Source organism: Octodon degus, unplaced genomic scaffold (assembly GCF_000260255.1).
Source record: "Octodon degus isolate 3935 unplaced genomic scaffold, OctDeg1.0 scaffold00009, whole genome shotgun sequence".
Lineage (NCBI taxonomy): Eukaryota > Metazoa > Chordata > Mammalia > Rodentia > Octodontidae > Octodon > Octodon degus.
The window spans coordinates 31,446,037-31,473,943 of NW_004524585.1; the positions used below are offsets into that span (position 1 = coordinate 31,446,037).

A 27,907-nucleotide genomic window follows, 5' to 3' on the forward strand; every position below is an offset into this window, starting at 1 on the left:
ATGATAATTATTACTTTGGTTTTTCCAGGAGTACTTGTTGAGTGTCTCATACTATAACTTAAGTGCTATTACTGTGTCTTGGCTCTTTGAAGGAAAACTAAGTTGTAATTAAAGTTAGCAAATACCTATTTTTTTTTAAAGGGAAGTCTCTTCTTTCCATATTTTAGGTTCTTATGACTTTTTTGTGAATATGTACATTGTGATGCAAAATTATTAAGCCAGTATGAATTTTTATATGTTTTATGTATACCAAAGGGTCACAGATGGCAGCAAGATTTGTTACCATGAAGTAGTGTAGCATTTTGTGATTATAAAATTAATCTGTCTCTAAATCTGTTTAAAGAGTTTTTGCCATCTAATGAGCAATATAAATTATTAATATTTTCATGTTCTTGGGGACATTCACAGCCATAATTTTACCAACACAGCTGTTTGACCCAGTGACATCATGTTTTGCATATTTTTGCATTTTAATGAGCTAGTCATTTAAAAGGTTACAAAGAAACCATAACTCATAAGTAATTAAATTATTTAGCAGAAGAAGTATGAGGAGATCTTGTGACACAGGTCACTGTGGGAAGGGAAATTCATAGCTGCACTTAGTTGCACCTGTTTGTTAGGAGCTAGCTGTGCATAGAAGCTTTTCTGTTACATTTGTAATTGCTGTTATTTCATACGATATCTGAATGTATACAGCATGAAATCCACACATACATACATACATACATACATAAGCACAGTCCCAAAACAGTACATTTTCATTTTCATGGTGCAAATTTGAATACTTTTAATACAACCACAAACATAATTTACCATATAGGGTTAATCATCCCTGAAAGTCTAACTACAACTCTTATCATTGCGTTCTTCTTCTTTGTTTTCTATGTCCTTTTTCTTGAAAAATGAAACATCTCCAAACAGGCATTTTAGAGATTTATACTCAATTCTGACTTGGAATTTTCCACTCAATTGAACTATCTTAAAGTGAAAGGTGGCTCTTTGGTCTAATATGTAGGTGTACTCTTAAGTTTACCTAACACAATACTTGGCAGATAATAGATGCTTATTAAATATTTGTGGCATGAAATCAGTGTTTACTGATTTATTGAGTCAGTGAATTCTTGGAGTCCTTTCCTAAGTGCTCATCCTTACAAGTGAACTCTAGAACCACAAGAAAGGACTTATATACTTTTGAAAAAACAACAAAAGTATTTTAAACACGTTTTGACTGAAGAAAAAGAAAGTGAAAGTGGCATGTGTTAAGATATGTAGAACATTTTATATATAGGCTTGTTCAAAAGAAGGTTTGTCCAGTAACTTAAGAATATGTTTGTGTAGTATTGCAGTGGGGTCAAAGTGATATTTTGAAAGGCCGTGTGCCTATTTACGATGTTTGATATTTATAATTGCATAATTTTGTAATGGTTTTAATATGAAGTTAGAAGAACATTGGACTTTATTCTGCACTCTAAATTACAATGTATAGCTAGCATATAGAGCAGTACAATTTGTAAGAGAAATTTGCCCATCAATAAAGACATCCGTAGTGTTCCCGAAAACCATTTCGAGATTTTGGTCTGTCATTATCTGAGAGCCAGTTTTTTAAAATACTGTTTTTTACTTTAATATATAAATATATGGATGTCTGTGTCATTTTATGAGAATAGGAGGCAAAGAATAGGAAAAAATTTCTAAAGCTGTAATATTAAATCAATTTCCATCCTTGATAGTGAATAATAGTCACACTTATTTTACGGTACTATTATGTATTTATAGAAATAAGTTAATCATTAGAAGATAAATTTGTAAAGTTTAAGCAACATAGTACTCTTCATCCTAGAAAAAGTTAGAAACAGAGCAGGTGAGAGATAATATGGGCAAGTGCAAAGTGAATGTTTTTAAAATAAATAGCAGTTGGATGACCTGAGATGTCAGAACTGGAGACCAGGGTGTGTGTTTGTCAATATATCCTTCATGTTTTACAGACTCCTAAGGGAACAAGGGAAGATACAATTTCACCTTTTCTGTGCCAAAACATTTTAATTATATCTTCTTCCAACTGCAGCGGTTCAGTAACCAAGGAGCTGACATTGATGCATGTGTTGATAAAGCTGCAAACATTCAAAATGAGATTAACAAAGATTTTGAGCAAAGGGTGACAGCTAATTTTGCACAGTATTCTGCATCTAATTCAGGCCTGCGTAATAACGGAATATTTTATAACTGTTTTGTTATTCAAAGGGACTTTCATGATACATTTATGTTTGTATATCTTTGGATTATAATCAAGAAATTATCTTTTTATGGCTTAAAACTGTTTGCATCTGTGTTATAACACTGAAGCATTAAAGGGTTATTAAAAATTGTTTTGCTTTTGTTTTTGGAAATCTTGCTTGGAAATCTTTGCCTGATCTTCATTAACATTGAGCACTCTACTTAACAAAGGTATAGAGATGACAAACACGTATTTTCTCATATTGCTTAGTATGCACTAATAAAATGGCCAATAAAAGTTATGTGCAATTTATTTAATTAATAAAACTATAGATTCTTTATGTTCTTGAGCTCCTTTGAGCACATTTCAGTGTATTTCTTTTCTCTTCTATTATATGTGAAGGCAGCTGACAATCTTCTTTCACTTTTCTTTTTGTTTGTGAAATTTTCTTTCTTTCTTTCTTTTTTTATCCACTCACTTCTCCATCTGCCTTCACTTTTGTTTGCTTGGGCCGCCTCTCATCCCAACTTGATAGTGAGGAATGCAGTGTGACCCTGACCTCTATCAGCCCATGCATGACCTTCTGACTCTACCATGTAACCTTTGACCTTCTCTTTGACAGCTTGATTAATTACCCTGTGTTATGATTTATGAGTAAGTGCTATGTAAAAATAATAGACAACAGGTGGTCCCCTGAAAACTTTTTGTGGCATGTTTTCTTTTACTGACTAACTTGATGAGCTATTTGAAGTTGGGAACTTAACTGGGATAAACTGTATTGGTCCATATTATGATATATTTTTTAATACCATTAGACATAGCATTAGAATTCAGGAAGCTACAAGTTGAAACACGATGCTGGTCAACATTTTACAAAATATCAGTAGGGTGTTGTTTCCTAAATGCACGTGGAGAAGAAGCACAAAAAAGAGTCAAGTGACATTTCAGTTGTTTCGGTCCCAGGTCACGTCTTGAGAAAATTGCTGAAATAATGGAGGGGGCATTTTTCAAGCAGAGCTGCAGCTCCAACAGCTATGTTTACTTTAACGCTTCACTAGTGACTTCTGATTGGTTGTCATGACCTCATCTCACTGTTGCACCTAGGATGTTGCAACAGTGACATATACATACCCTTTTTGAGAAAAAAAGATGAGAATAAACACAACATACATCTTCCACAAAAGATGAATGGACAGTGGTTTGTCTATTTTAGCTAAGGGTAGGTAAATGCATTATAAAGATAAAACACTTGGAATTTCATTTCCCTTGAGGATGAGCACCTATCTTATTTCAAACCAAGCAGACAGAATATTGAACTTGAAAAGTATGATTGATAAATCTATGTAAAATGATCTGCAGAACTTTGCCCAAAGACCAAAATGGGTAGCTCCATAGGTTGAAGGGTTCCACTGTGGCCCCTGCCCCTTTTTGTCACGTATGGCTACAGTGTTAGCAGGGCAATCTGCAGAGCCACTACTTTCAGATGACTTTATATGTAGCCAACCACAAGAGATTTGGCAAGATGTAGAATTTGTCCCTTTTTCTTTCTTCTTACAATTAGTAATTAAAATTAATCTTTAGTAACTGAAGTAACTGAATTATCTTAAAGTTTTTTTTTTTCCTAATATCATTTATAATCAAATGTAGTCTGGTTTTTGTCAGGTCTTTTTAAGTTTTTTCTATTTGCAGATTCTTACTAATAAGCATATTTCTGTGCAGCTTTTAACTCTCTAGCAAGTTTTCCTCTTTGGTTCTTTGAGTTTGGCATTGTTTATCTGTTTTAGACCTGACCCAAACCAATCAATATTTGTTGATTGAATGATGAATTAACTGTTATTTATCAGTAAGTTCATTTGGCGACTCCAGCATAAAGAAGGCTGGGGGTGGGGTTCTGTGTATTTTATTTAACTCACAGGAAGTTCTTGTGCTGAATAAAATGCTATATCTTACAGTAAACTTTTGAGGATTTATTAAGATTACATAGTTAAGACAGGCCTCAAAATTAAACTACAGTTATGTGTGCATAAATACAGAAAGTGAAAGGAAGTGAATTAACTCAAAGTATCTGTCCTCTTAATCTACTAGACTGTGTGATCAAACCTCAGAGTTAATTAACAACTCTATGTGTGCTTTGTCTCTTGAAGTATTGAATATTGGAAATGGTTTGGGTAAATCATTATGAAACATGCCAGAAGTTTTGTTTATTTAGTTGTAGAATGTTAGATAATCATTTTTATCATGTTTGTTTGAAGATAACAGAAGAGGTTTCTGTGCATGTTTCCAATGACCTAGCCTATCATCTTGTTCAAAATTCAGCATGCTTAGGGATAAATATGAAAGCAGCATTTCAATATAAAATATTTTAAGGGTTTAACCGTAAATTATGAAGCATTCTTTCGTAGAGTAACAATGCACAGTTCATTTGTCATAATATACTCACTGCCTTATCATGTAGTTTTGTAGAACTTTTTAGACACGTTCATTATAAGGCATGTTAGCAACTTTTTTTAAACTTATTTTTCTGTGCACTTATTGAGGTACCGAGAATAACATTACTTTTCAAAATTGTATTATGATTTTGAAAGATGTAATTTTTATTTAAAAGTTAAGTTTAACTGCTGGTATTTTATTGATTTGGCTCTTTAGTTTCTACATATTAATGATGACATTCCAAAATCTTTTTACCTTGCATGATAAATTTTTTGACATTATTATGAGACAAGGTAGAAGAAATTAAGTGTTACTGTGTATCTGATGTTATATCCAGGACAAGTAAAGTAGTTTATTTTGTTGTACCTTCTTTTTTTTTCTCATTATAAAATGATTATGGATATTCTGTGTAAGTATTGTGTCAATTATATCATCAGTAAAATTTAATTGAAAGGTACTAGTATTTTTTACAGAATGGTAATTTAATTTTGAATGAAGACACTAAGAATGAGTACTCATTTCTGCAGAAAATGTGCCTGAATAATTCTTATCATTAATTAAATTGGTAGTCTCAACTATCTAAAAGTTAATATATTTTCTAAATAATTTAGGTGTTCAAAGAGAAACGTTCATTGTTGAACTCTAAATTATAAAAATTTTATTTGATAATGATGATTTAAAAATAGAATCATTTTCTCCTGTTGATACCTCAGTGAAAAATTGCTACTGTATGTTTATAAAATTGAACAAGTGAGTCATGTAATTTTCAGGTACCTAATCGATAACTTAGACAAATACTACTTCTTTAATGATATATATTTGTCCATTTTTTATACTTATCTAGAGTGGATGTGTCACATTTCAAAGTTTATTTGAAATGAAGTAGGCACAGCAGTTTTAGTCTATAATTCTTAAAAGTTGAAGGAAAAACTGAAATGTAATATTATGAACATATCTGTAATAGTTATGTTATGACTTAGTGTCCTAGTTTTATAATTCTGTTGACTATAATAAACTTTTCTCAGACTTCCTTTATTTGAATGTCATTCAATATAAAAACAGTGCTTTCCATATATTAATAATAAAGTCCAACTTTGAAATTTTTGGTGTTATATTTACAATGTAGTATGGTGTTATTTCCATCTTAGGAACTGAAAACTTCTATTTGGGACTTGCTAACTCAATCTTGTGTATGAGTATGACAGGCAAGGGGTGTGTGTGTGTGTGTGTGTGTGTGTGTGTGTTTAAAGTTCAATTCACTCAGAGAAGACAGGGAAAAACATGACAGGAGACCACTTACTCATGGTACAGAATCTAGCAAGGAGGCAATTTTCTTTTTGGCCTATGGTGACCTTTTTTGACTACATTCCTTATACCAGAGACAGTGTACTGAATGCCTCTATTTCACCCTGTTTAGCAGAGTGCAACAGTGTTGTTTAACTTACTTTTGGTGGGAGGAGAAGTTATAGCTGAAATTTGAGAAGGGCGTGAAAAGTTGTAAGAGGCACAAGGAAGAGGGGTAGGAACTTCTTCAAATGTGATTTTAATAACTACTCAAGTGTGTCCAACTGTAGAAAATCACCAAGTGACAATCTGTCTACCTGACAGTGATCACAATGAATTACAAGACTTTTAAATAGCTATACAGATTAGAATAAAGCAAGACCAAATAAAATATCTTTTGTTGCTAAAACTTTTGACTTACCAGCTAAGAAACTTAAAAAAAAAAAAAAAATCATCCTTTGAAGCAAAATGTTTAAATTAAGAAATTTATAGAACACTTGTAACTTCTTCATGAAAGAGGCATTTATTTACCTAAAAGTTTTATTTGAACATCAGTTGAAGAATGTGTGGTATTTTATTAATTAGTTGTTATATATCATTATGTAGTACTCACATATATAAGATGACTTAGCTTAACAGTTCTAGCACTAAAAGTAGAACTTCTTTTATCTTCAGAATTTCCAAACAGTCATGGTTATACACAACAGCATCATCTGATGTGAGGTGAAAATTTGGAGAATTACAATGAAGTTTGTAAGAAATTTGCCAAATCAACTATACAAAAGCCAAACAGATGCAGCAATATAGTGTAGTTAGCAGTAAGGCAGTGGAATCATACTGACAGTAGTTTGATTTTACTCCTTTCAGTTTTTAAAAATTCCTTCCATTGGTTTGGCAAAAGTAATACATAAATACACAAATAACATTTAAAACTTAGAATGTTCTGTGATAATTTTGAAAATCTATACTTTTTTAGTAATGATAAGTATTTTGTAAGCCTTGTTTTCTACAACTCTTACATTTTAATCTTACATTTTAACTCTTACATAATAAAATATATAACATCTTTAAGTTTGACCTTGTAGAATTTTACAAAGACATAATGGAAACATCCACAATCCAGAATTGAATAGGACAAACATATATAATAGCTTCAAAAAATAGCATTGCACGTGCTTGTCACTGGTTGTTATTTATCGTTCTATGGTTTCTCATGGTTAGATTGTTCCATCAGTTATAAATATCAAAAGTTTTCTTAATTATAAGCATAGAAATGTTTGCCTGTTTAGAAATAAATCAGACAGGAAAACATATGTTTTACAAACTAAAAGAAAGCCTTAATGAGCTCAATAAGCTGTATGTTTAAACTTTGAAACTTTACTTGTAGTTCCCTAAGGAACATTTCTTAATTAAAAAATATTACAGTAGCTTCAAAAATGAAAATTTGAGATTAAGGAAGTGTTTCCTTCCATCATAATAAGGTATTTGATTGTTCTGTGTCATTTGTCAAGTCTCCTGAAAGAAGTGAGTAGAATCCAAGATGCTCATAGAGACTGTGCTTCTAGTAATATAAATACACTTATTTATTTATTTATTTATTTATTATTAACATTGTGGAATGTTAGATTTATAGCTTTTCAATTGAATATTCTTATCACTGTTAAAAATTTTAAGTGCTCATTAAAGGGCAATTGTAAAGAAAAATCCTAAAAAGTGTAGTTTGAATTGTTAACTTCAATTTCAGTGAGATTATTTTCACAAAATGTGTATTATAAATATTAATGTGATTTGAAAGTATACTTTGATCATTTATTTCAGTATTTAGCGTTCTGAGAGATCTGAATTTTAATTTAAGATTTATAATATTTATGTTGTAGTTATGTCTTTTTGTTCTTAGACAGCATATGCTTAATTATATGTTTAATAGAAACAAGCTATTTCAAAGGACTCTTTATTAGAAAACTTTATAATTTTTCTTAAAGGAACATTTTATTTAATATACAACTATGCTAAATTCATCAATTTTAGAAATTTTATTGTGAATTGAAATGGATTCTAAGATTAACTTATGGTATATTCTCTTATTTCAAAACAGGAAGGATATGGAGTAATAGTGCTGAATCCCAATGAAAACTATATTGAGGTAGAAAAGCCAAAGATACATGTGCAGTCAACTTCTGATAGTGCAGATGAACCAGCAGAAAAGAGAGAAAGAAAAGATAAAGTCTCTAAAGAAACAAAGAAGCGACGTGATTTCTATGAGAAGTACCGTAACCCTCAACGAGAAAAAGAAATGATGCATTTGTATATCAGAGTAAGTGAGAAGACTATTTTCCTTCAGTATTTCCTTTACTTTGTGTATATTTTATTTCATAAACAGTATTTTTTTCAGTGAACTTGTTTAGATTTTAACCATTTATATCTCATGCTTGTCTACTTGGATGAAATGTTTTGTTTTATCATTGAAAATTAAATAGCAGGTCATTCTTATTTCATTGTGATATTTTACAGAAGTGTCAGATCAGTTGCACTTTCCTTTTGTGTCACATGCTACATCAAAGAAAATTCTCTAAAATAATTTTATGTGTGCAGAAGGAAGAAAACTGTCCAGTCTCCTTTTGCAGCATGCCATTTCTTTATGGTATTATGCCATTAGGTTTTCCATAGGAGAAAGTACGTGTAGCTGATAATGCTGAAGTGTATTACCTGCTGAATTCATAGCACATTGTTAAAACGCTCTTCTTCTTGGGTGGTAAGTTTTACTAGAGAATGATTTGGTTTCATATGAGCAACTATCCAGATGTCTAATGCTAACTTTTGAAGGAAGATAGGGAGAGAAAGAGTATTAATATCTATCTTAAGAAATATTTAAGCGAGAATAGTTCAGGGACCGTGTCATGAGGGAATCCCTGTCCTTCGCGCTTCTCTCCCCGGTGAGCCTCTGTGCTCTGCAGTGCTAGCAGCATGAGGCCGTTGCAGCAGCTCGAGGCTAGCTGATTCTGGAGGGGCACAAACAGTTGCATTTGCACTTTGACGTGTTCTTTGTGACAGACATACTGTGCATTGTACAAATGAGACAAATTTGTGCAGTTTTAGGGTCCTTATTATCAATGCTAAACATTCATTTTTAAATATTCATGTCCAAAATGCTGCTGGGCAAAGTAAGATAGTAAACTTATAATGTTCTTCAAAAGTGAGCTACTCATCACATGTAAATGTGGACAGATTAACTCTACAAATTACACTGTAGGTAGGGTAGGAGTAAGATTTTAGAATATTCCTCTTGAGTTATTTTTGTATTTAGTTGAAAAGATCACTAATGAAATATTTCAGCCATCCTTTGAAAGGATGCTTCCTAAATTTTCATTTTATTACGTTTCTAGTCAAGACACAACCACTCTTATTTTTGAATGTACTTCAGAAATTCAAGAAATATAAGCGCATTGAGTTGTGAATGTGGTATGTAAATTCCTAAGATCCCCTAAACTATGTCCTCACCCAGAACAACCAAAAGACTCTGTGAGATAAGTTAAGCAGGAGTTAAATAGATTACACAATTTAAACATTGAAAATCATGTGATATTTTACAAATATTTATAATTTTTAGATTACAAGTCAAGATGAGTCAAGATGTTTGTTTTCATGTAGCTATAGGCCCTTTATCACACGACCCTGTGGCTGCATCTGGGCTGTGATGTCACCTTCTCCATCAGTAGTCCTAACCTTTCTGCTGTCACCACCATCTATGACAAAGTTAAATTTTTAAAAATCAGCTCTGAAACCCACATTTCAAAAGTGAGCTTTGTTTTTGAAATGCACAAATGATAAAGACTATCCACTGCTCTATGTGAAATTCAAAAACAGAAAGTGATGGGTTATGTTAAGGTTTTTATTTCTTCTTAAACAGTTTCTTTTATTTGGCTATGACATGTACAGATTTAGCATGTATCTCAAACATCTGCCTCTGGATTTCTGTTTTCTCTCTATCTTGTCATCATGGCTTTGATTTTTTTTCCCTTTTGTTCTCTCGTATGTATGCATTTTCTTTACTCCATTTTTCACAATTGCTTCATTTATCCCTGCATCTATTTTTTTCTTACACCAAAGGGAAAAAAAATCCCTTTATGCTGCTTCATTAAGACGCACTCTTTCCCTTTGTCTTTCTGAAATTCTTTTCTTTCCTTTGCAGTCCTTGTTTTTGCATTTCTTTTTCTAATGTCTTTTTGCTTCTTTCTTGCTTGCCCCATTTCACTCATCAATTCAGGTTCCCATTGAAAGCACTAAAAGATCAAAATAGACTCGTGTACCTAACACATCTTTGTATGTGATAGTGTTAATGAAATGGTTGTTTCTTTAATGAACAGTTTTTCCCTTACACTCTTCTGGAATTGCACAGAATAGCAGAGGTTTGAAGCTCTCCAAACATACTTCTGGATAGTAAATTTAGTTCTTAACAGGAAAGAGGAAGAAGGGCTCCTGTTATGTGAAATGTGACTTTTTAGGTAATTTTCATCCACTCAAGAAATGTCTTCCTCCAGGTACATCTCTTCAGGTATATTTGCCAGTTGACTCAGAATAGAGTGTGATAGAGAAATTATTTTATTCCTATACTTTTCAGTCATTTACATTTGAAATTCTCATTTGTTTCTTTGCAGCAGCCTAATTTGATAGGTAGAGTGAATAATTTTATCCATGTTTGTAGTGAATGCAATTGTTGCACATAGGTTTCTCTAGGATCAAATAATTAGTGAATGGAAAAACCAAGTGTTAAAACCAGGTCTTATAATTATTATAGATTCTTCCTCCCTTTCCTCTGTACTACATTGTTCTATCAGTTTAAAATGAAGTGTGTATGTGAAATATGAAAATTCAACTGTATACGATAAAGGCACTTAATGGTATAGTAATACATTATGACAGCAGAGATGAATGTCTATAAGCAGTATCTGTTCTTACTTTATTAGGTCATAATATAATGTAGACTTACAAAGGAGACTGAAGCTCAGAAGTGTTCAGTAAGTCCCTGGGTCCTGCAGATCTTACTAAACTCCATGAAGGGGTCTGTGGTCTGCACTATTCAGTGCAGTACCCTCCTAGCCTATGTAAGAGCTTCCTAATAAAATGGAGAACAACTCAATGTTAAATAAGATAATGGGGCAAGTATTAAAATCCCACGCTCCTTTGTCACAAGTCCTAAATTATCAAAACATGGTGCTTGACTGCCTGTGAGGAAACATTCAAGCATACCAGAACAAGCGACAAACCCTAAATTGTTGGTCAACTGCCAGTATGTCATTCCTAGAATTAGCTGAATTGTTTTCATGAACTAATCACCTCAGTCTGATACATTTATTTGATACAGTGATTATATATTTTCATCTGAACATATAAAAGTGGAATATCCTGTTTTCATTTTTAACTGTATCATGATAGTCCACTAAGGGAAAAATGAAAATGTCTCATTCTGACTTAATGCTGTGTCTGTTTTACACATGTGTTCTCCCTTTATATCCCTTAAACTTTATGGCCTCTGTAACCTAGCTTTATGCCCTTTTCCTATTCCAAATTCTACACTTGTTGTAGGATTCAGCTGAAACGTCTTGGCACTAAGACACATGCAGATAATTAGGAGTATTCAACTTAGGTGGAACTTACCTTGTGCTATATTGAGACATTGTTCATCTTTCATCTCATCATTGTATTAATATTACCAGTTTATCTTTTTTGCCCTTGCCTTAGATGTGCCTGCAGTTCTTTTGACCTTTGAGCTACCTTTATATATTTTTACACTGTCACTCCTTAACAACAGCAGGTGTGTACAACCTTTTATAGCAGTGGAGCTTATTGTGGGAGAACCAGAAACTGATATTAAACCAACTCAGAAGAATTTAATCCCCTGTTGTGATACACAGAATAGGGATTGGAACAAAACTGATTTAATTATCTCACAGAAGGGTAGGAAGTTCTATGGATGAAAACCAGTTCTTAGAACCTTCGCGCTTCTGAGCAGCAAAGTGACTTAGATGCTGAGCTGTGTAATAGTCATTGGAACTGTGTTACCGTTTCTTTCCTAGGTAAGCCTTAGTGGTGAGCTGTGCTGATGAGAGGTGAAGAAGGAAGGATTAGGCCCGACATGTAAAGGAAAACAAAAACAAAAACTGAGGCTCAGGATGCAGAGGGGAGAAGAGTTCCATGGTCCCAGCAAGAGAAGTGGGAAGTGGGGGAGACATGGCCAGAGTAGGGATCTTGGCAGAGCCTTGCATTGCACAGAGAAGATACTCAAACACTTATGCACTGATCACTCGGTGGCGTCCATCGAAACTCTTATTCCTTAACATGGAAGATATTCGGTAGTGTCTATTTTTCTGACGAATTTTTTAAAAAACTCATTTGAGGTTTTGCAGTGTTCAGAAACAGCCAACTTGGATAAGCTGAAGTCTTCTTCTAAAAGATATTTTTTATGCCCATGTTTGCGTAAGTTTACAGTATAAGTGAGGGCTGATAAATGTCACCTGATCTTGTCTCCTGGTCTTTTTCTTATCTATACTGTTGTCTACCCTGAAGTCATTTCAATCTAAGTGTTTTAGCAGCTAAATTTAATTTATATTATAAACAATGACTATTTAATCTCTAGGATTTTTTTCCATTATAGGTTGATTATTCCATATCTGAAATTTTGAGATCAAAAAGTGTTTCAGGAGACTGGGCGTGGTGGCACATGACTGTAATCCTATCACTCCAGCGGCTGAGGCAGGAGGAATCACTGAATTGCCGGCTAGCCTGGGCTATACAGTGAGGCCAAGGCCAGCCTGAACTGCATAGTGAAACCCTGTCACAAAATAAAAAAGCATTTCAGATAGTGAAGGTTTTGGGGTTTTGGAATATTTGTATAGATTTTTTAACAGTTAAGCATTCCTAATGCAAAACTCTAAAATCTGAACTGCTTCAAAATCCAAATTTTTTGAGCAACAAGTGACTGTATATTCAAATATTTGAATGTTCTTTTACCTTGTTTTCTAGTAAATAGCAAATTTCCTTTCAAGTGTACACAGTCAGACATAAAGCAGAACCCAGGCTTAAGATTAAAAGTTTAAAATTAGTAAAGTATAATTTTATTTTACTTACTAAGTGAGTATAAATAGAAATGACTAACTAGTGGATTATGTAGCACATTTTTGATGCATTAGTAGTAAAGGATGAGAGATCAAAGGACTGACTCTTTATGTAGCAACTTTCCTTAACTATGAAATAATGTACTTGCTGGCGTATATTATGGCTTATTAAGGGGATTGATTTGGTCTAGGCAATAAACATCATGTCAGACATGCCTGGCAGGAAAACCTGCTTAATATGTTTTGTAATAAGATGGAATTTTTTGTTCTTGAAAACATCTGCCAACTGAATTCAAGAGTGAAGACAGAAAATGTCATCAATTTAGTGGTAATCCTATAAATTTAGTTTGTTTCTGAGCAACACATATCAAGACACATAAAATTTGCAGTGTTATTCACCACTGCTTATAGTACTTTGTAAAATGATGAAACAAAAACATTTTATTTTATATAATATGTTAATTAATTCATAATGAATTTTAATATTTCAACTGATAAAATTTTACCAAGCATCTTGCCAACAGATCATTTTTTCAGGCATCTGTTTTTTAATGTGTTGGGTTGAGAACTGAGTCAAATGGCTAAATATGTACACATATTCCTTAAAAAACATATTTCTACCCTGCAACTACGGATATGCTATTTTTCCTGCATGGACCACCAGGGGCTGCTGCTGTTCATCTTGAATTTTACTTTTCTTTTAAGCTATGTCATTCACACTACATCTTAGCTTCCTTTCTTTTGTAATCTAAAAAAAAAAAAGTTTTAGAATTTCTCTGGGGAAAAATAGACTAGGCTAGTAATTTAATAATCAGTATAAAATATATATCAATTTTATAAATTTTTTCTGCATTCCAAGTTATTTCTTTATAGATCAACTTAAAATCTGTACACATTGATGGTAGATTGTGATGACTACTTTTACTTTTTGTCCTACAGTATTAGTAACTTTCAAAGTCCTACCATTGCAGAGATGTAGTGGGGAGGAGAGATGAGAAGTGCGGAGGCCGATAGACACAGTATCAGTGTGACGCCTTTTACCTACGTAGTGTGACTTAACTTCCCTATGCCTCAGTATCTTGTCGAAAAATGGAAGGATAATAATTTATGCAGAGTTAGCATAGTATCACGCACTGTCTTGAGACTTTAGGACTGATAAATAACATCTCTTAGGATGAGAATCAGTTGAGAAAGCATCCAGCTTTGAGCAGCCCTGGTCTTTGTGCCTTTTAGTACCTTCCTTAGGGATTTTCTGTGACGGCAACCTGGTCTCCAGTTCTGTGACACCAGCTGTCCACAGTCGAGTTCAATTCAATTCTGCTGTTATTTACCTGCAGTTAGTGTCAGGTCCCACAGATTAAAAGATTCAGTCCCAGATGATCCTCACTTCACACACCCATCACATGACCTGTCATGGCCACCCCTACTTCCATTTGACTGGATATAAATTGGGGTTCCCATGATGGCCTTCAGATTCAGTAAGTTGCAAGAATGGCTCACACAACTCAGGAAAGTACTTGGCTGTGCTGGTTTCTTCTAAGGGTCGTGACTCAGGAGTGAACAGGTGGAAGATGGAACCGGTGCAGTGTAAGTAGAAGGAGAGACCCCTCCCAGCCCCACTTCCACACGGTCTCCAGCTCTGTGGCCGAGGCTGAAGTTTCTGCCATGCAACCTGACCGGCTCCATGCTGAGGCTGTCGAGGGATCTCATGCTCTGTCACCATATGGGTCTAAGATGGGCAGTGAAAGGACTTTGCTATAATTAACAAAAGATACTCCTGTCCCTCAGAATTCTAATGGTTCTCAGGAGCTCTGTTCTAAGAACCAGAGGCAAAGACCATATCATTTTATAGCATGCCAGAGCATTGTGCCAAAAATAGTACTGTACTCCTTCATTTGGAAGTCTGTATATTATTGCATAGGAATAAGAAAAAAAAAAGGAAAGAACATCTGTTTTATCAAGTAATATGTTTAGACTAGAAAATCTGACTTTGCTGTGTGGCTAGCAGACATTCTTCTAGATTCCCTCTGAGAGGAATGTCCCCGTTGCCTGCAAGTGTCCCCTTTGCCCTCTGTAGCAGAAAGCAAGCTGGAATGTATCATTCCTGTGGGCTCACTTGAAGGAGGCCCAGGGGTTGAGGCTGCACGCAGCCCACGCCCTCTCCCACAGGTGCTGATTGCAGGACATCGCCCTCTCGGGGGAGAGAAAAAGAGAGGGCTGAGGAAACTGGGGGCCTTGCTCTCAAGGGCCTCCTTCCAAGGAGACCTGAAGAGTATCTGTTCACCTGACACGCTAGTCCTAATAACAGGACTCAGTTACTGTTTGCCTCTTCTAACAAATCAAAAGAATTACCCTTGAAAATACAATCATTAACTGTTTGCTAAAGCATACGTTACTTTCATCTTAAGATTTTCATTTAAAAAGTAAATTACTATCAAGTCTGATTACAGAGTATCCGCAAGATCTTTTAATTTAAAAGTATTAAAAGGAGTGTAATTGTTCTCAATCGTCAGAAATTAATTTTGTGTTTTATGCTTTCAAGCCCCCTTCAAAGTTTAAAGACTTGATAAGTAAATAAATGAATATTAATTCCTTACATGGATCTAGAAAATAAGAGACAAATTTAAATTTACTCTTTAAATTTACTTTTTGATATTGACTAGTTTGAGCTTGAAAGAACGTTAGACTATGTATATTATGAGCTAAAATATGCCAGCACCCAGGAAATTAGTACATTGTGCTGTGAGCCCAACTGCTAACATTAAGTGTACTGGGCATTCTTTAGGCTTAGCAAGCCTAAAATGGAGGACTAGAAATCAGTAAATAAAAGAGATTTTTATAGTTACAACAGAAATTATGATAAAAAACAAGATCGTGAATTTGTGGGGCTTTGGGGCACATGGATCAGTGAGGGGATGGATCCTTATCAGACATAGGATATGTGGGTGGCAAGAAAAGAATGCCTGAGTCAAAGAGATGTTCTTTCTTTTTCTCTCTTTCATTTGTTTTTGGATTTCAGTGAGTTGCTAAATGGTTTAGGCTGGGTCCTGACTTGAGATTATCCTGCCCCAGTCTCCCGGAGCACTGAAATTATAGGCATGTTCCACCATGCGTGGCAGTGTGCTACAGTCTTAATTCTGTTACTTACCAGCTGTGATTTTTAGGCAAGTCATCACTTGTGTTTCAGTTTCTTCATCTGTAAAGTAGGGCTCACCTTATCTATTAGGCTTTTGTAAGCACTGAGGACATTAGTGTATATTTTTGAAGAAGAGTGGGATAACTGTGATCTGATGTAGTACATCCCCATTTCCTTTCTCTTTTCTCCTCTTTCTTGCCCTTGAGAACCATGGGAAGAATTACCAGCATGAGGCCTTCCTGTTAGTTTATAATCAGTGGTTCTCACACCTTTGGTTTTAGTATCAAAGATGCTTAGCATTACATATTTCAACACTATTATATTCTTAACCATTATTGTTATAAAAGGGTTTTTGTTTAAAGAAATAAAATTGAGCAATTAAATTTTAAGCATTTACTTTAAAATGGTAATAATAAGTGCATTATATAGTGACATAAATAACATTTTATGAAAAATATATTTTTAAAAATACATAGCAGTGTGCTGTTTGGAAAATCACTTTAATATTTGGCTTAATAGAAAACAGCTGCTTTATTACATCTGTTTATTCTCATGTTATGCTATCTTCATTGATGAATATGAAGAAAACTTGATCTCAAATATATATGCATTTGTAAAAGAACAAATTCTTTTAGTAGCTTTTTCAGATAATGATGTATATTCTTTAAGGCTACACCAGCACTCAGTAAAATGTGGTTTCTTGAAGATTAGTTGCGAGTGCAATTTAAAACACATTTCACACTCATGAAAAACCATTGGTATGGGGCATAGCTCAGTGATAGAGTGCTTGTCTAGCATGCACAAGATCCTGAGTTCAATCCCCAGCATTGTAACAAAAACTGAAAATCCACTGGTCTAAGTTGTACTTTGAATAGTTCTTTAACTATGAATAATTCTGTAACGTTATGTATCAGTTATTTGGTAAATATCCTTTCACCAATTCGTGCAGGTCATCCAAAGGTTGATACACTTACTTATATAAAATAAAAAGTCCTTAGCCTGGTGTGCTGTTGTGCATTGCTGTAATCCCAGTACTGGGGAGGCTGAGCCAGCTGGATTGTTGTGAATTTGAGACAGCCTGAGCTGTATACTAAGACCCTATCTCAAAAAATAGAAAAAGCAAAACAAAAGAATAAAAAGTCCTATCTACCAATAGTACTACCAAACTCATCAGAAAAAGTTTTAGGAATTTAAAAAAAAATGACCAAACTTACAAGGGAGGATTCATTTTCTGAAACTTAATGTTCTAACAAAGTCCTATTTTTAGCATTGGTTAGAAATACAGTCAAGGGGCTGGGGAGATGACTCAGTAGAATAAGTGCTTCCCTGACAAGCACAAGGGCCTGAGTTCAATCCCTGGTTTTTCAAAAAAAAAAAAAAGGAAATACAGTCAGTTGTTTTCCTTGGACTTCAACCTTACTTTGTTCATTTTTGAGAAAATACCTTCTAAATACTCAAATCTAAATAATTATATACTTATATCAATCTTACAAGCAAAAGTGCTTTTCCATTAAAATGTAACATTTTAGCTTGAAATTCATTCTAGTACACAGCTGTTTTTCCTCTAAGCAGCTATGATAGCATAGTTTGGTATTTTCTATGGCTAACTTGATTACATCACTCAGAGTATTAAACAAACATGTACCCAAGAATGGAGATTTAATAAACATAATTTGTACTGCTTCAGCTTTCTTTAATTGGGGTTGGCTTTTCTTCTCTATTGGACTGTGAAGAATATGAATATTAGTACAGGTTTGTACCACTGCATTCATGTGTACTAAGTCACAGGCAGTTTTATCTTTCATTGCTTTTAACCATGAGTGCAAAAGCCAGAATAATAAAACAATGTCTCAGAATTAATGGGAAATCATATTGACCTAGTAGGAACTCCAACTCTCAAAGTTTGCAGACTACATGTCTACAACCAGTAGTCTGTATCTCTGTCCTGGATTTGAACATGGAAACAGAGAGAGAAATGAGCTCATATGACTAAAATAAGAACCATCTTTCCGTTGATGTGTTAAATAATGCAAAACTAGATCAATCGTATGCATGGCTCTGCAAACTGAAATAGAGTGCTGGAGCAGGATAGAACTGGTTCATTGAGGCAGTGCACCTGCCCGGATTTAATTCTTCTCACTTGAACCCTGGGAACACTGCACAGACTGCTCTACCCGCTCCATACCCCTTTGTTACCATCTGTGGGCCCTGAGATGTCAGTCCACACTGACTTGGATTTGAGACTGAAGAACTGACAGTGTGTTTTCTACTGCTATGCTCTCTACAAAAGAAGTCCTGGAGGATCACATGTATATTTGGGTTTTTCAGCAACTATGGTTTTCATTCCTTTCTTCTCTCTAGGGTACCATCTATTTCCTCAAGCCCCCCAGTTCCAGGCCTACTGTTCAGCTGGGTGCTAATTTTCTACCATATTCAGCCAGCCCTTTACTCATGCTGTCTCCCTGTACAGGGGTACAGAGCAGGTGGAGCAGTCTGTGCAGTGTTCCTGGGGTTCAAGTGAGAGGAATTAAATTTAGTTTATCTGGTCTTTGCTTAGACTGATTTTGTAGTAGTGAAGAGCTGGGCACTGGGATCTGGTGTAGTTGTGGTTCTGTTGACTTGAGCACTGTGACTTTAGGCACTTTGCTTAAGAAGTCTAGTTCTGCACATTGGGTTCTTGTTTCTTGTCAGAGGTAATATGCAATAGTTATTGTCAAAAAATACACTTACAATTGTTTTTTGGCCTTTTGGCTAAGATTAAGTACAAAAATACACTTTGGAGTCTGGCGAGATAGCTCAACAATCTAAAGTGCCTGCTTAGGCAGCTGCAGGGGACCTTGGTTCAATCCTGGCACCACATGCCTCGCCAGCCCCACCCCCCAGGGCAGGCTGAGCTGGCCACAGGGGAAAAAGAAATACACTTAGAAATGCCTATCACTTCCTGGACTCAAAGGCACTACTCAATTCTTAGAAAGAAAGGCAGTGTAAGACCTTTTGTCTGTAAATTCTTCTCCCCTAGCTGGGGGCCTGGAGCCTCTGTTTCTCCAGTTAGGAATAGTTGTTTGTTTGTGTAATTCACACAATAGTCTCATATATTACCCTGACTTTATAGATGTGTGAAATGAGACTCAGAGATGTAAATGGATTCAGTTATATACCTAATAACAGTCACTAAACCAGGTTTTGATCTCAAGTCTGTAATATATTGCAGTGATGAACATTTTCTACAAATGCTTCTCTAAGGTTTCTTTGTATATATACCTGGTTATGTGAGGTGCTTAACAGCCAAGGCATCTGAGGTTACTGCAGGTGAAGATGAATGAAAGCCTCAATCAGTTTTATATTATTGACTCAAAAATGCATTGAGCACTACTGGTGATCTTTTGTTATCCCGCCCTGGTTCCAATTTGTCTTTAATAAGTTCACCTGATCGTTGCCTGCTGTCCCCTAGTTCCCTACCCCTTGGTATTTTGGGCAGTGCAGGCAGTCATGTACACCGTGGCCTGATCAGTGCATCGCAGCTCTTTTGCATGTAGCCCTTGTGCTGATATAACAGGGAAGGAAACATGTTCACCCAGTGACCTGAGTGTGTCATTTCAGTTTGTACATTTGTAAACACTATAAAATTGTATATTTAGATTTGTTTGGACCCTGAAATTATAATTTAAAATACTGTAAGTTTCTTCTCCTAATTCCACTTTTTCACTTCATTCTCAGTATTCTTTATTAATGCTGAAGAAAAATATGGAATTTTTTTCCTTGAAAAGTAATATACTATATATTGTAATGAATAGCTCATCTAAGGATCCTATGGTGGGATGGTTAAGTCCTGAATCTTAATCTTAGTGGCCCTCAAGCAAAATATTCTCTAATTTCTGCTGCCTACAGACAATGCTTACTTCTAGGTTTATTTTCCTAAAATCTTTCATACAGGTTATTAAATGTGTGATAATTGTGTCTATGAGAAATTGGAGAAAATCCTTCTTCGCCCAGAGAATTATAGAGTCCTGGCATGTGGTTTACCATTGTATATGATAATTCTAAAGGAAGCTGATATTTTTAAACATGCCTTATTTTTTCCTTAAAAATGCCTTTAAATATTCTAGGTCAAAGTCTTATATTTTTATACATGATGCATTAAGAAATTGTACTCTAAACTATGATATTAAAGTTTAACATCAGGCCAGGGAAATTGCTGTGACATGGTGTCTGCCTGGCAGGCATGGGGTTGTGAATTTGATTCCCAGTACCAAATAAATGCATATATACATACATACATACATATGTAACATTTAACATTTAAATTAGAATTTTACACACATAACTTAAGTAAATTGTTAGGATTAAAGTCTTTGAGGGTCATTAGAAGAACTCTTGTTTTTGTCATGTTTCTGTTCTAAATAGGAATATTAAATGTGTGCAATTCATTCAGCCCACATCTATCTTGTTTTGTATAAAGACCAGGTTTAGGAAGAATGTTATTTAGAAGGATTATGCCAGAACAGGTTGCCAAAAAAATAGTATCTAAAACTTTTCAGGCATGTTTTAGACATTCTTCATCCATATACTTCCTTTGTAGACATAGGTAATGAAATGTAGAGTTAGAGAAATTATAATTATTTGGTGATGGTAACACTGTTACTAGTTATTAAGTTGGTACTGGGACCTAGTTTCAATTTCCCATCTTGCTTGTTGGTAGTTAGCAGAAGCAGGCTTTTCTGTCCTTTAGCAAAAGTGGCTTTTGCTCTGGCCTTTATCTCAAGAACTGAGGTGTGTGTGTGTGTGTGTTCCTGCAGGATAAGGACAATTGCTCATTTGGTGACTTAGGCTTGAACATAAAAATTAGTTAGAAACACTGTTCCTAACATAATCAATTCTAGGATCTAAGAGGAATGATATAGATTTGAAATTTTTGAGACCTTATATGTGCCTTGTGACCTTAACTGTACTTCATTCACTCCTTATGTTCTTTAGTTTGATTTCACACAAGGGATTTAAAAACTTATTCAGAAATTCAGACTGCATCTGTAGTCATGCCATCAGAGGAAAGGGTGGTTGTGCATATATGTCTCCGTCAATTAAAGATTACTTGGATTGTGATCTTTTTTCATTGATTCTAACACCTTGTATCACATTTTGACAGCTTTGGATTCGGGATGCATCTTAAAAATTAATAGCATATCACAGGTTATTTGCCAACAGTTTTTTTTTTTCTCTTGAAAAAACATATAATGGCAGTGCCTTTAGAACTGATAATGTTTCAGCATGACATAGTGCAACACATCTGTAACCCTGGCATTCCAGAAACTGAGGCAGGAGGATCACTGCGAGTTGAAGAACAGCTGGGAATACATAGTGAAATCCTATGTCAATAAAATTTAAAGTTTCAAATTTTTAAAAATAGAATTGCTAGCATTTAAGATGGGTGAAATATGTCATACGACAGGGCTGCCTTGCTGCCTTCCACTAGGGAGGACCTTAAACCCTAGCTGAAACCTTCTAGAGTGGTGCAGCATTTGGACTGTATTCTCGGGGTCTCACACTAGCACAGATGAGGTGGTAGTGTCTTTGTTTTCTTGCATTTTACCCATATTTGATCTCACAAGTTGCATAAGTATCACTTGACTGTTGTTTAGCAAGTAATGATCCTTGTGTAAATATGTGTTTCTGTGCCATGGTAGTCACTTGTATGCATTAATTTGCCAAAGCAGACTATTATGGCTTGTGTTTAGATATCCCCCCAAAGCCTCATGTAGTCACTTGGGCAGCTTCTAGAGTTTGTGATTAATTCATGATCCACTGTGGGGATTATGGGTGTGAGTACTTCTGGGATTATGCGTGTGAGTACTATACCCAGGTAATCTGCATGCAATATAAGGAAGGGATAAAGGCTTGCTAGCAGCAGCACCTCCTTCTCCTCCCTTTGCTCTTTGCTGTCTTCCATGGCCATGAACTGCTGACCTCTGTCATGTGCCACTGCCTTGGAGCCAGCCAAGTATGGACTGAAATGTCCACTAACTGTCAGCTAAATAAGCCTTTCCTTCCTTAATTTTGGGTGTCAGGTATTTTGTCCCAACAATAACAGAAGAGTAACTGAGACAGAATTTGGTACCAAGAAGTGGGATCATTACTGTGATTACACCTGACCATGTGGATTATGAGCCTTTGGGAATGGCTTATGGGAAGAGGTAGAAAAGGATTGGAGATGTCACCTGAAAGATAAGCACTGGAACACCTTTGGCTGTTCTGTATAGGAGATTATGGTCAGAGCTCAGAGGGCCAGAATGCTGATAGAAATCCTGCCCATAAAGACCAGGCTGGGGAGGTTTCTGCTGGGAAAAAGGACAACTGATTGTTGGACTCTAGATGATGTATGTTATGGCTTAGCAGAAAGTTTGTCTGCATTTTGTTCATGTCCAGAGACTTTGCATGAGACTAACATTAAGTGTGGTAGACTAATTAATCTTGCAAAAGAAATTTCAAGGCAGTTGAATGTTGAAGCAATGGCATGGCTATTGTTGGGGGCTTTTAGCCAGATTTATGTTGAAAATCAAGAGCAGATAACCCAGCAGGATGATTTAAAATGTGAATTTGGCCAGAAAGGAAGCACCAATAAAGCTGTGGGCTGCAAAGCTAGAGCTGAGAGGATCCCTACTGACAAGAAAGAACAAGAGAATAGAAAAGATGGCCTGAGGGAATCACAAGAAGCAGCAAATCTCCACCCTTTGCAGCCTCAAAACTGCAAAAATGAATGATTTTCCTTTGAGAAGAAAGCCAGAGTGCCATGTTCCTGAATGGTGGTGTTATAGAAAATTTGTTCCTCAGAATCAGGTTCAGAGTGCTCAGAGATCAAGGCACTTGACCCCTACAGCCAAGAGAGAAGAAAACCTGGCTACTCTTCCAGCTGACAGCAGACATTGGCATCATCAACATGGCATTGGTTTTTATTGCATGCAGAATGCAGGAGTTCTGAGGTTAAGAAAGTTTCTGTCTAGATTTCAGAAGGCCTGAGAGGCCAGACAGTGTGCCCTTGAGAGGGCAGTGTGTGAAGCAGAGAGTGAGAAGCTTAACATGCAGTGGACATCCCAGAAGCTTGGAAAAGTTAGGAACATGGATCAACTAAGGAATGTTGCAAGGAAGGAGCAAAGCTGGCCTAAGAGAGAAGCCATGGGACTTACCACAAAAAGTGCCATAGAGGTGAAGCCACATGGAGCTCACAACTTGCCACAGATTGCTTCAGATGTTCCACATAGAACTACAAGACTTAATGTTTGCCCTTTTGGCTTTTGGACTTGCTTTGGCCCCAGTGCTTTGAATTCCTGATATTTATACCTTTTGGAATGATAATGTTTTTCTTCTGCCATTGAATGTTGGAAGTGATTAACGTCATTTGTACAAGTGCTCACAGTTATGAGTTTGCCTCAGATCTTGGAGGACACTAGGGAATTGGACTTTTCAGCAACACTGAAACTGTTAGGACTTTGGTAACTACAGCTCCTAGAGATAGACTAAAATACCTTATGCATAAAGGGATGTTGATGAGCTTTTGGGGAACCAGGGGTGGAATCTTATGGTTTGTGTCTATTTGTCCACCCAGAACCTCATGCAGTCATTGGGGCAGGCTTCTACAGTTTGTGATTAATTCATGATGGAATGCAGGGAGTATGGGTGTGAGGGCCATACCCACACTATTCAGCATAACCTGCACAGAGTATAAGGAAGGAAAGAGACAGCTGCAGCTCCTGCTCCTCCTCTGGCTTTTCGCTGTCCTATCGCTGCTGTGAGCTGCTGTCCTCAGCCATGTGTTAGTCTGCCTTGGAGCCAGCCAAGTATTGGCTGAAACCCCCACTAACCTCAAGCTAAATAAACCTTTCCTTCCTTAATTTTGGGTGTCAGGTATTTTGTCCCAACAACAAGAGAAAAGTAACCAAGCCACTGATGGAGAGCAGATATGATTTGTCTGCAGCACTAAATGTTATATTAATAAGAACTTAAGATGATAGACCAGTAACTGAGATTGGACTAGAGATGTTATCCCTGAGTGTCCTAGTTGTTTGCATAATGCCTTTCACGATTTTGGGTGGGTTTTTTTTTTTTTTTTTGGCACTTTTAAGATAACTGTTAGTGTGATAGACATACAATATTAGTTTGCATTCTATTAGGACACTTTCATTAATTTTGTACCAAATCTGAAGTGATGGATATTAAGCATAAAAGATGACCAAAGTATAACATGTAATTTTTACTCAAAACATATGAAATTAGTCAAGATAACATATCAAGGTGTGAAATGTCTCTTGAAATTAAAAATAAGTAAGCTGGTCAGTGGCACATATTGGAGTAGATCTCCACACATTTCAGTTCCATTAAATACTATGTATAGAATATTAAGCCAGCTACTTGTGAGATATAAAGGTGGAAAGCAGAAGAACTGCTCTTTCCAGGAGCTCATAGTCGAGGGGAGAGCTTGAAATCCTCATGTGAAATTCTGATCATGGTACATTGTACTAAGTATCTTGATGCACTTTATGTTAGGTTATAGGACACAAGAAAGGAAAATTTTGTTTTCCTTTGAAAAGAATTGAAAGGTCCTTTCACAATTATTAATGTATCATTAGAAGTCACATAATTAGAGACCCTGTTATAGACCACATTGGATTGTAAAATTTCAAAATTATACATTTTCTTTACTGAATACAACTTACTGCAGAGATCCTCAAGTTTTCTGCAGAATTTTCACATAAATTGTTTTTACATAATGTTGTCTAAAATGATTTTTTTGTTAAATATTTTAAACTACAGAATTTGGCAACTAGAAAGAATTAATTTGGTGGAAGTTTTTGACACATTCTGAAAACTGTAATATTTCAATTTCTAGTAATGCAGTGGTATTTATTCATGATGCTTAAAATTGTTTGCCCCTACTCTTAGTGGAAATGAGGCTAAGCAAATATACATGGTGCACTGAAAAACTGCTAGAACCATTTTAAGCCCCTTAACTGATTTTCCCTTCTTTTGCTTTCACTTCTTCCACCAAATCATCTATAGTATATTCACTTTATAACACTCATTGTTAACAAGTAACTCAATATAATCGTACCTTGCCTTTTAATAAAGTTCTATATATCACAAAATATTTTATTTATATTTTATCCCTTTTTTTAAATACTTACTATTTTTATAAAAAATACTCTTTTTTCACATTTTCTTAGTAATTATGTTATCCATGGTCGTCCTTTTGTGGATTTAACGTTATTTTTATTGGGAAGTCTTAAATTCTTTTTTAATTTTTAGTAATTCTTGTCTTCTTTTGTAGAATGGCTGCCAATTTTTTTCCCCTGCTCTAGTTTTTGTCTCTTCACTCTGTTGATTGTTTTTGGTTCTGTATGGAAGCTTCTTGATTTAATGTGATCCCATTTGTCAATTCTTACTATTTCTTGTTCCCTTGGAGTTCAGAAGGTCCTTGCCTGTGCATGTCTTCAACAGTTTTACCTATTGTATCCCTCAAAATAAAAGACCTAATCAAAAATGGCCAAATGAATAGACACTTATCAGAAGTACAAATGACCAGTAAGTACATGAAAAAATGTCCATCATAACTTGTCATTAGAGATATGAAAGTTAAAACAACACTGAGATGCCATCCTACTCCACAAAGAATGGCTGTTTTCAAGAAATATAATAATAATAAATGCTGCAGGAAATAAGGAGTCCTTTTACATTTGTGTGGTAATATAAACTAGTATAAGCATTATGGAAATCAGTATGGAGATGTCTCAAAAACTAAAGCTAGAAATTTAATTTGACCCACTTTTTCTCCTCTAGATAATCTTCCCAAAAGAGATAAAGACTTCGTATTGAAGGGATCCGCGCATACCCATGTATGCTTATAGCAGCACAGTTTGTAAAAGCTGACCTTGGAAGCTGACTATATGCCGATCAATAGATGAATGAATAAGGAAAATGTGGCAGTTAGACACAGTGGTGTATTACTCTGCCATAAAGAAGGATAAATGAGTCATTTGTTGGAAAATTAACCTTGAAACATTAATCTTAAGGAAATAAATCAGACATACAGGTTTAAATATAACATGTTTCCTCTTAATGGGAAATTCAAAATATGAATAAATAGCAAAATAAAATATAAATAACACCAAGTAGGGAAATCTCTAAGTGTGAAAGGGATCCAGAAAGAAAGTGGGAGGGTTGGGAGGAAGGGAGGGAAAGTAGGAATTAAGATGTGTTTTGTGTTGTGTGCATGCGCCAGCTCCACAGAGGAACAGCATCATTACTCCGCAGACATCCACAGGTAAAAAAATAAAAACTGAGAAAGGATTAAAATAATGATCAGATTAGTATCCTGGGAGACTGTTAAGGTCTTGCTACAGCTACAAATGATTGAACTGTTGTAATATGTTACCTAATTTAATTTCTGTGGGAAATTTGAGATTTCAGTTTAGTATCTAAATGACCGTGCTATTTTCCTTCTTTACTTTGTGTCTCCCTCACGACTCTGACTTTAGGTTTTACTAGAAAGTTTTCGTATAAGTTGTTCCCCAGGCTGGACTATTACAGGATTCATTATGGTAAAGCTTCTAGTTAAGATTCTTTTGGTACCAGCAACGTCTAGAAGGTTTCCTTGAACATGTGTGACTCAGCATGGTAGTTGGCTGAACACATAAACAGAATGGCCTGATGTTGAGTTGGGTTTATGCAGAAGAGGGTCACAAAAGAACTGCCCACTCCTACCAAGCTGTTTCCTGCCCCTCTGTCCCTGTGCTCCTTCTACCCAGGCTGGCCTCCTTTTTGATCCTGGAACATCCTGGCCATGCTCCTGCCCTTCAGGGTTCTGTTCTGTTCCCGGTGACACGGGCCAGGCCCTTCGCTTCTGCACACCCTTCACCGCTCTGCAGTGCCATCCCAACAGCGGCGCATCTTGACCACTCTGAGTCAGATGATCACCTCCCTGCCCGTCCCCCTTCCTGCTTCCTACCTCTACCTTTTCCTAACACTTTACCTTCTAAACATTATCCACTTATATGTTAAATATTGTTGATTGTCTTCTCTGTTAGAACATAAATCCTGTGAGAGCAGGTATCTTTGATGCATCACTGATGAATCTTATGGTACATTTACTACAGTGGAAGGTGTGCAGTACTGTGTGCATAGTGTCTGTAAGCACTAAGTATATATTTGGTGATTGAATTTTTGAACAAAATGTGCTGTTTCATTTGCTTCTTATATACTAGTAGAGATTTTCTTACTAATTATGCATATCTGATTCCTTTTCTTGAGAACTTACTATATGCCAGGCACTGTGGTAAGCCCTTTGCATATGTATGTTGTTTTATTTTCAGTTAGACTGCTTTTGATTTTATTGGGTTATTTATGTTCATCTTTGAAATTATTCATGTGTTCCATTATTTATTTTCATCTTGTATGTAATCGAATATTCATCCTGTGTTATTCATCTTTCTATCTACACTGCCTATTACAGGGTACCTAAACCAAATATTGTTGAATGAAGGAGGGAGTGAAGCATTTTTTATTTTGACAACTGTAACAACTGACATTTTGCAGGGCAATCCATAAATAGAACCTAGTAGCTACCTTATAGAAAATAAATATTTCTTTTCAGATTGTAAAAAACTAAAATTGAAAATATTTTAAATTTTAGACAAAATATTTAAAAATATATGCACATAGGAAGGTATGTGTCATATCTTTTAA

The 27,907-nt window shown here is 35.4% G+C and overlaps 1 protein-coding gene across 6 annotated transcripts in view; it reads left to right on the forward strand.

Annotated features, from left to right (window-relative positions):
* Fam172a (family with sequence similarity 172 member A) overlaps window positions 1-27,907 on the forward strand; it is a 444,651-nt gene that overhangs the window by 214,077 nt on the left and 202,667 nt on the right. For all 6 annotated transcript variants that reach the window (XM_023708514.1, XM_023708524.1, XM_023708528.1 and 3 more), the window contains one exon: window positions 8,025-8,243. In XM_023708514.1, the coding sequence (XP_023564282.1) occupies window positions 8,025-8,243 (219 nt within the window). The remainder of the gene's footprint in view (window positions 1-8,024; window positions 8,244-27,907) is intronic.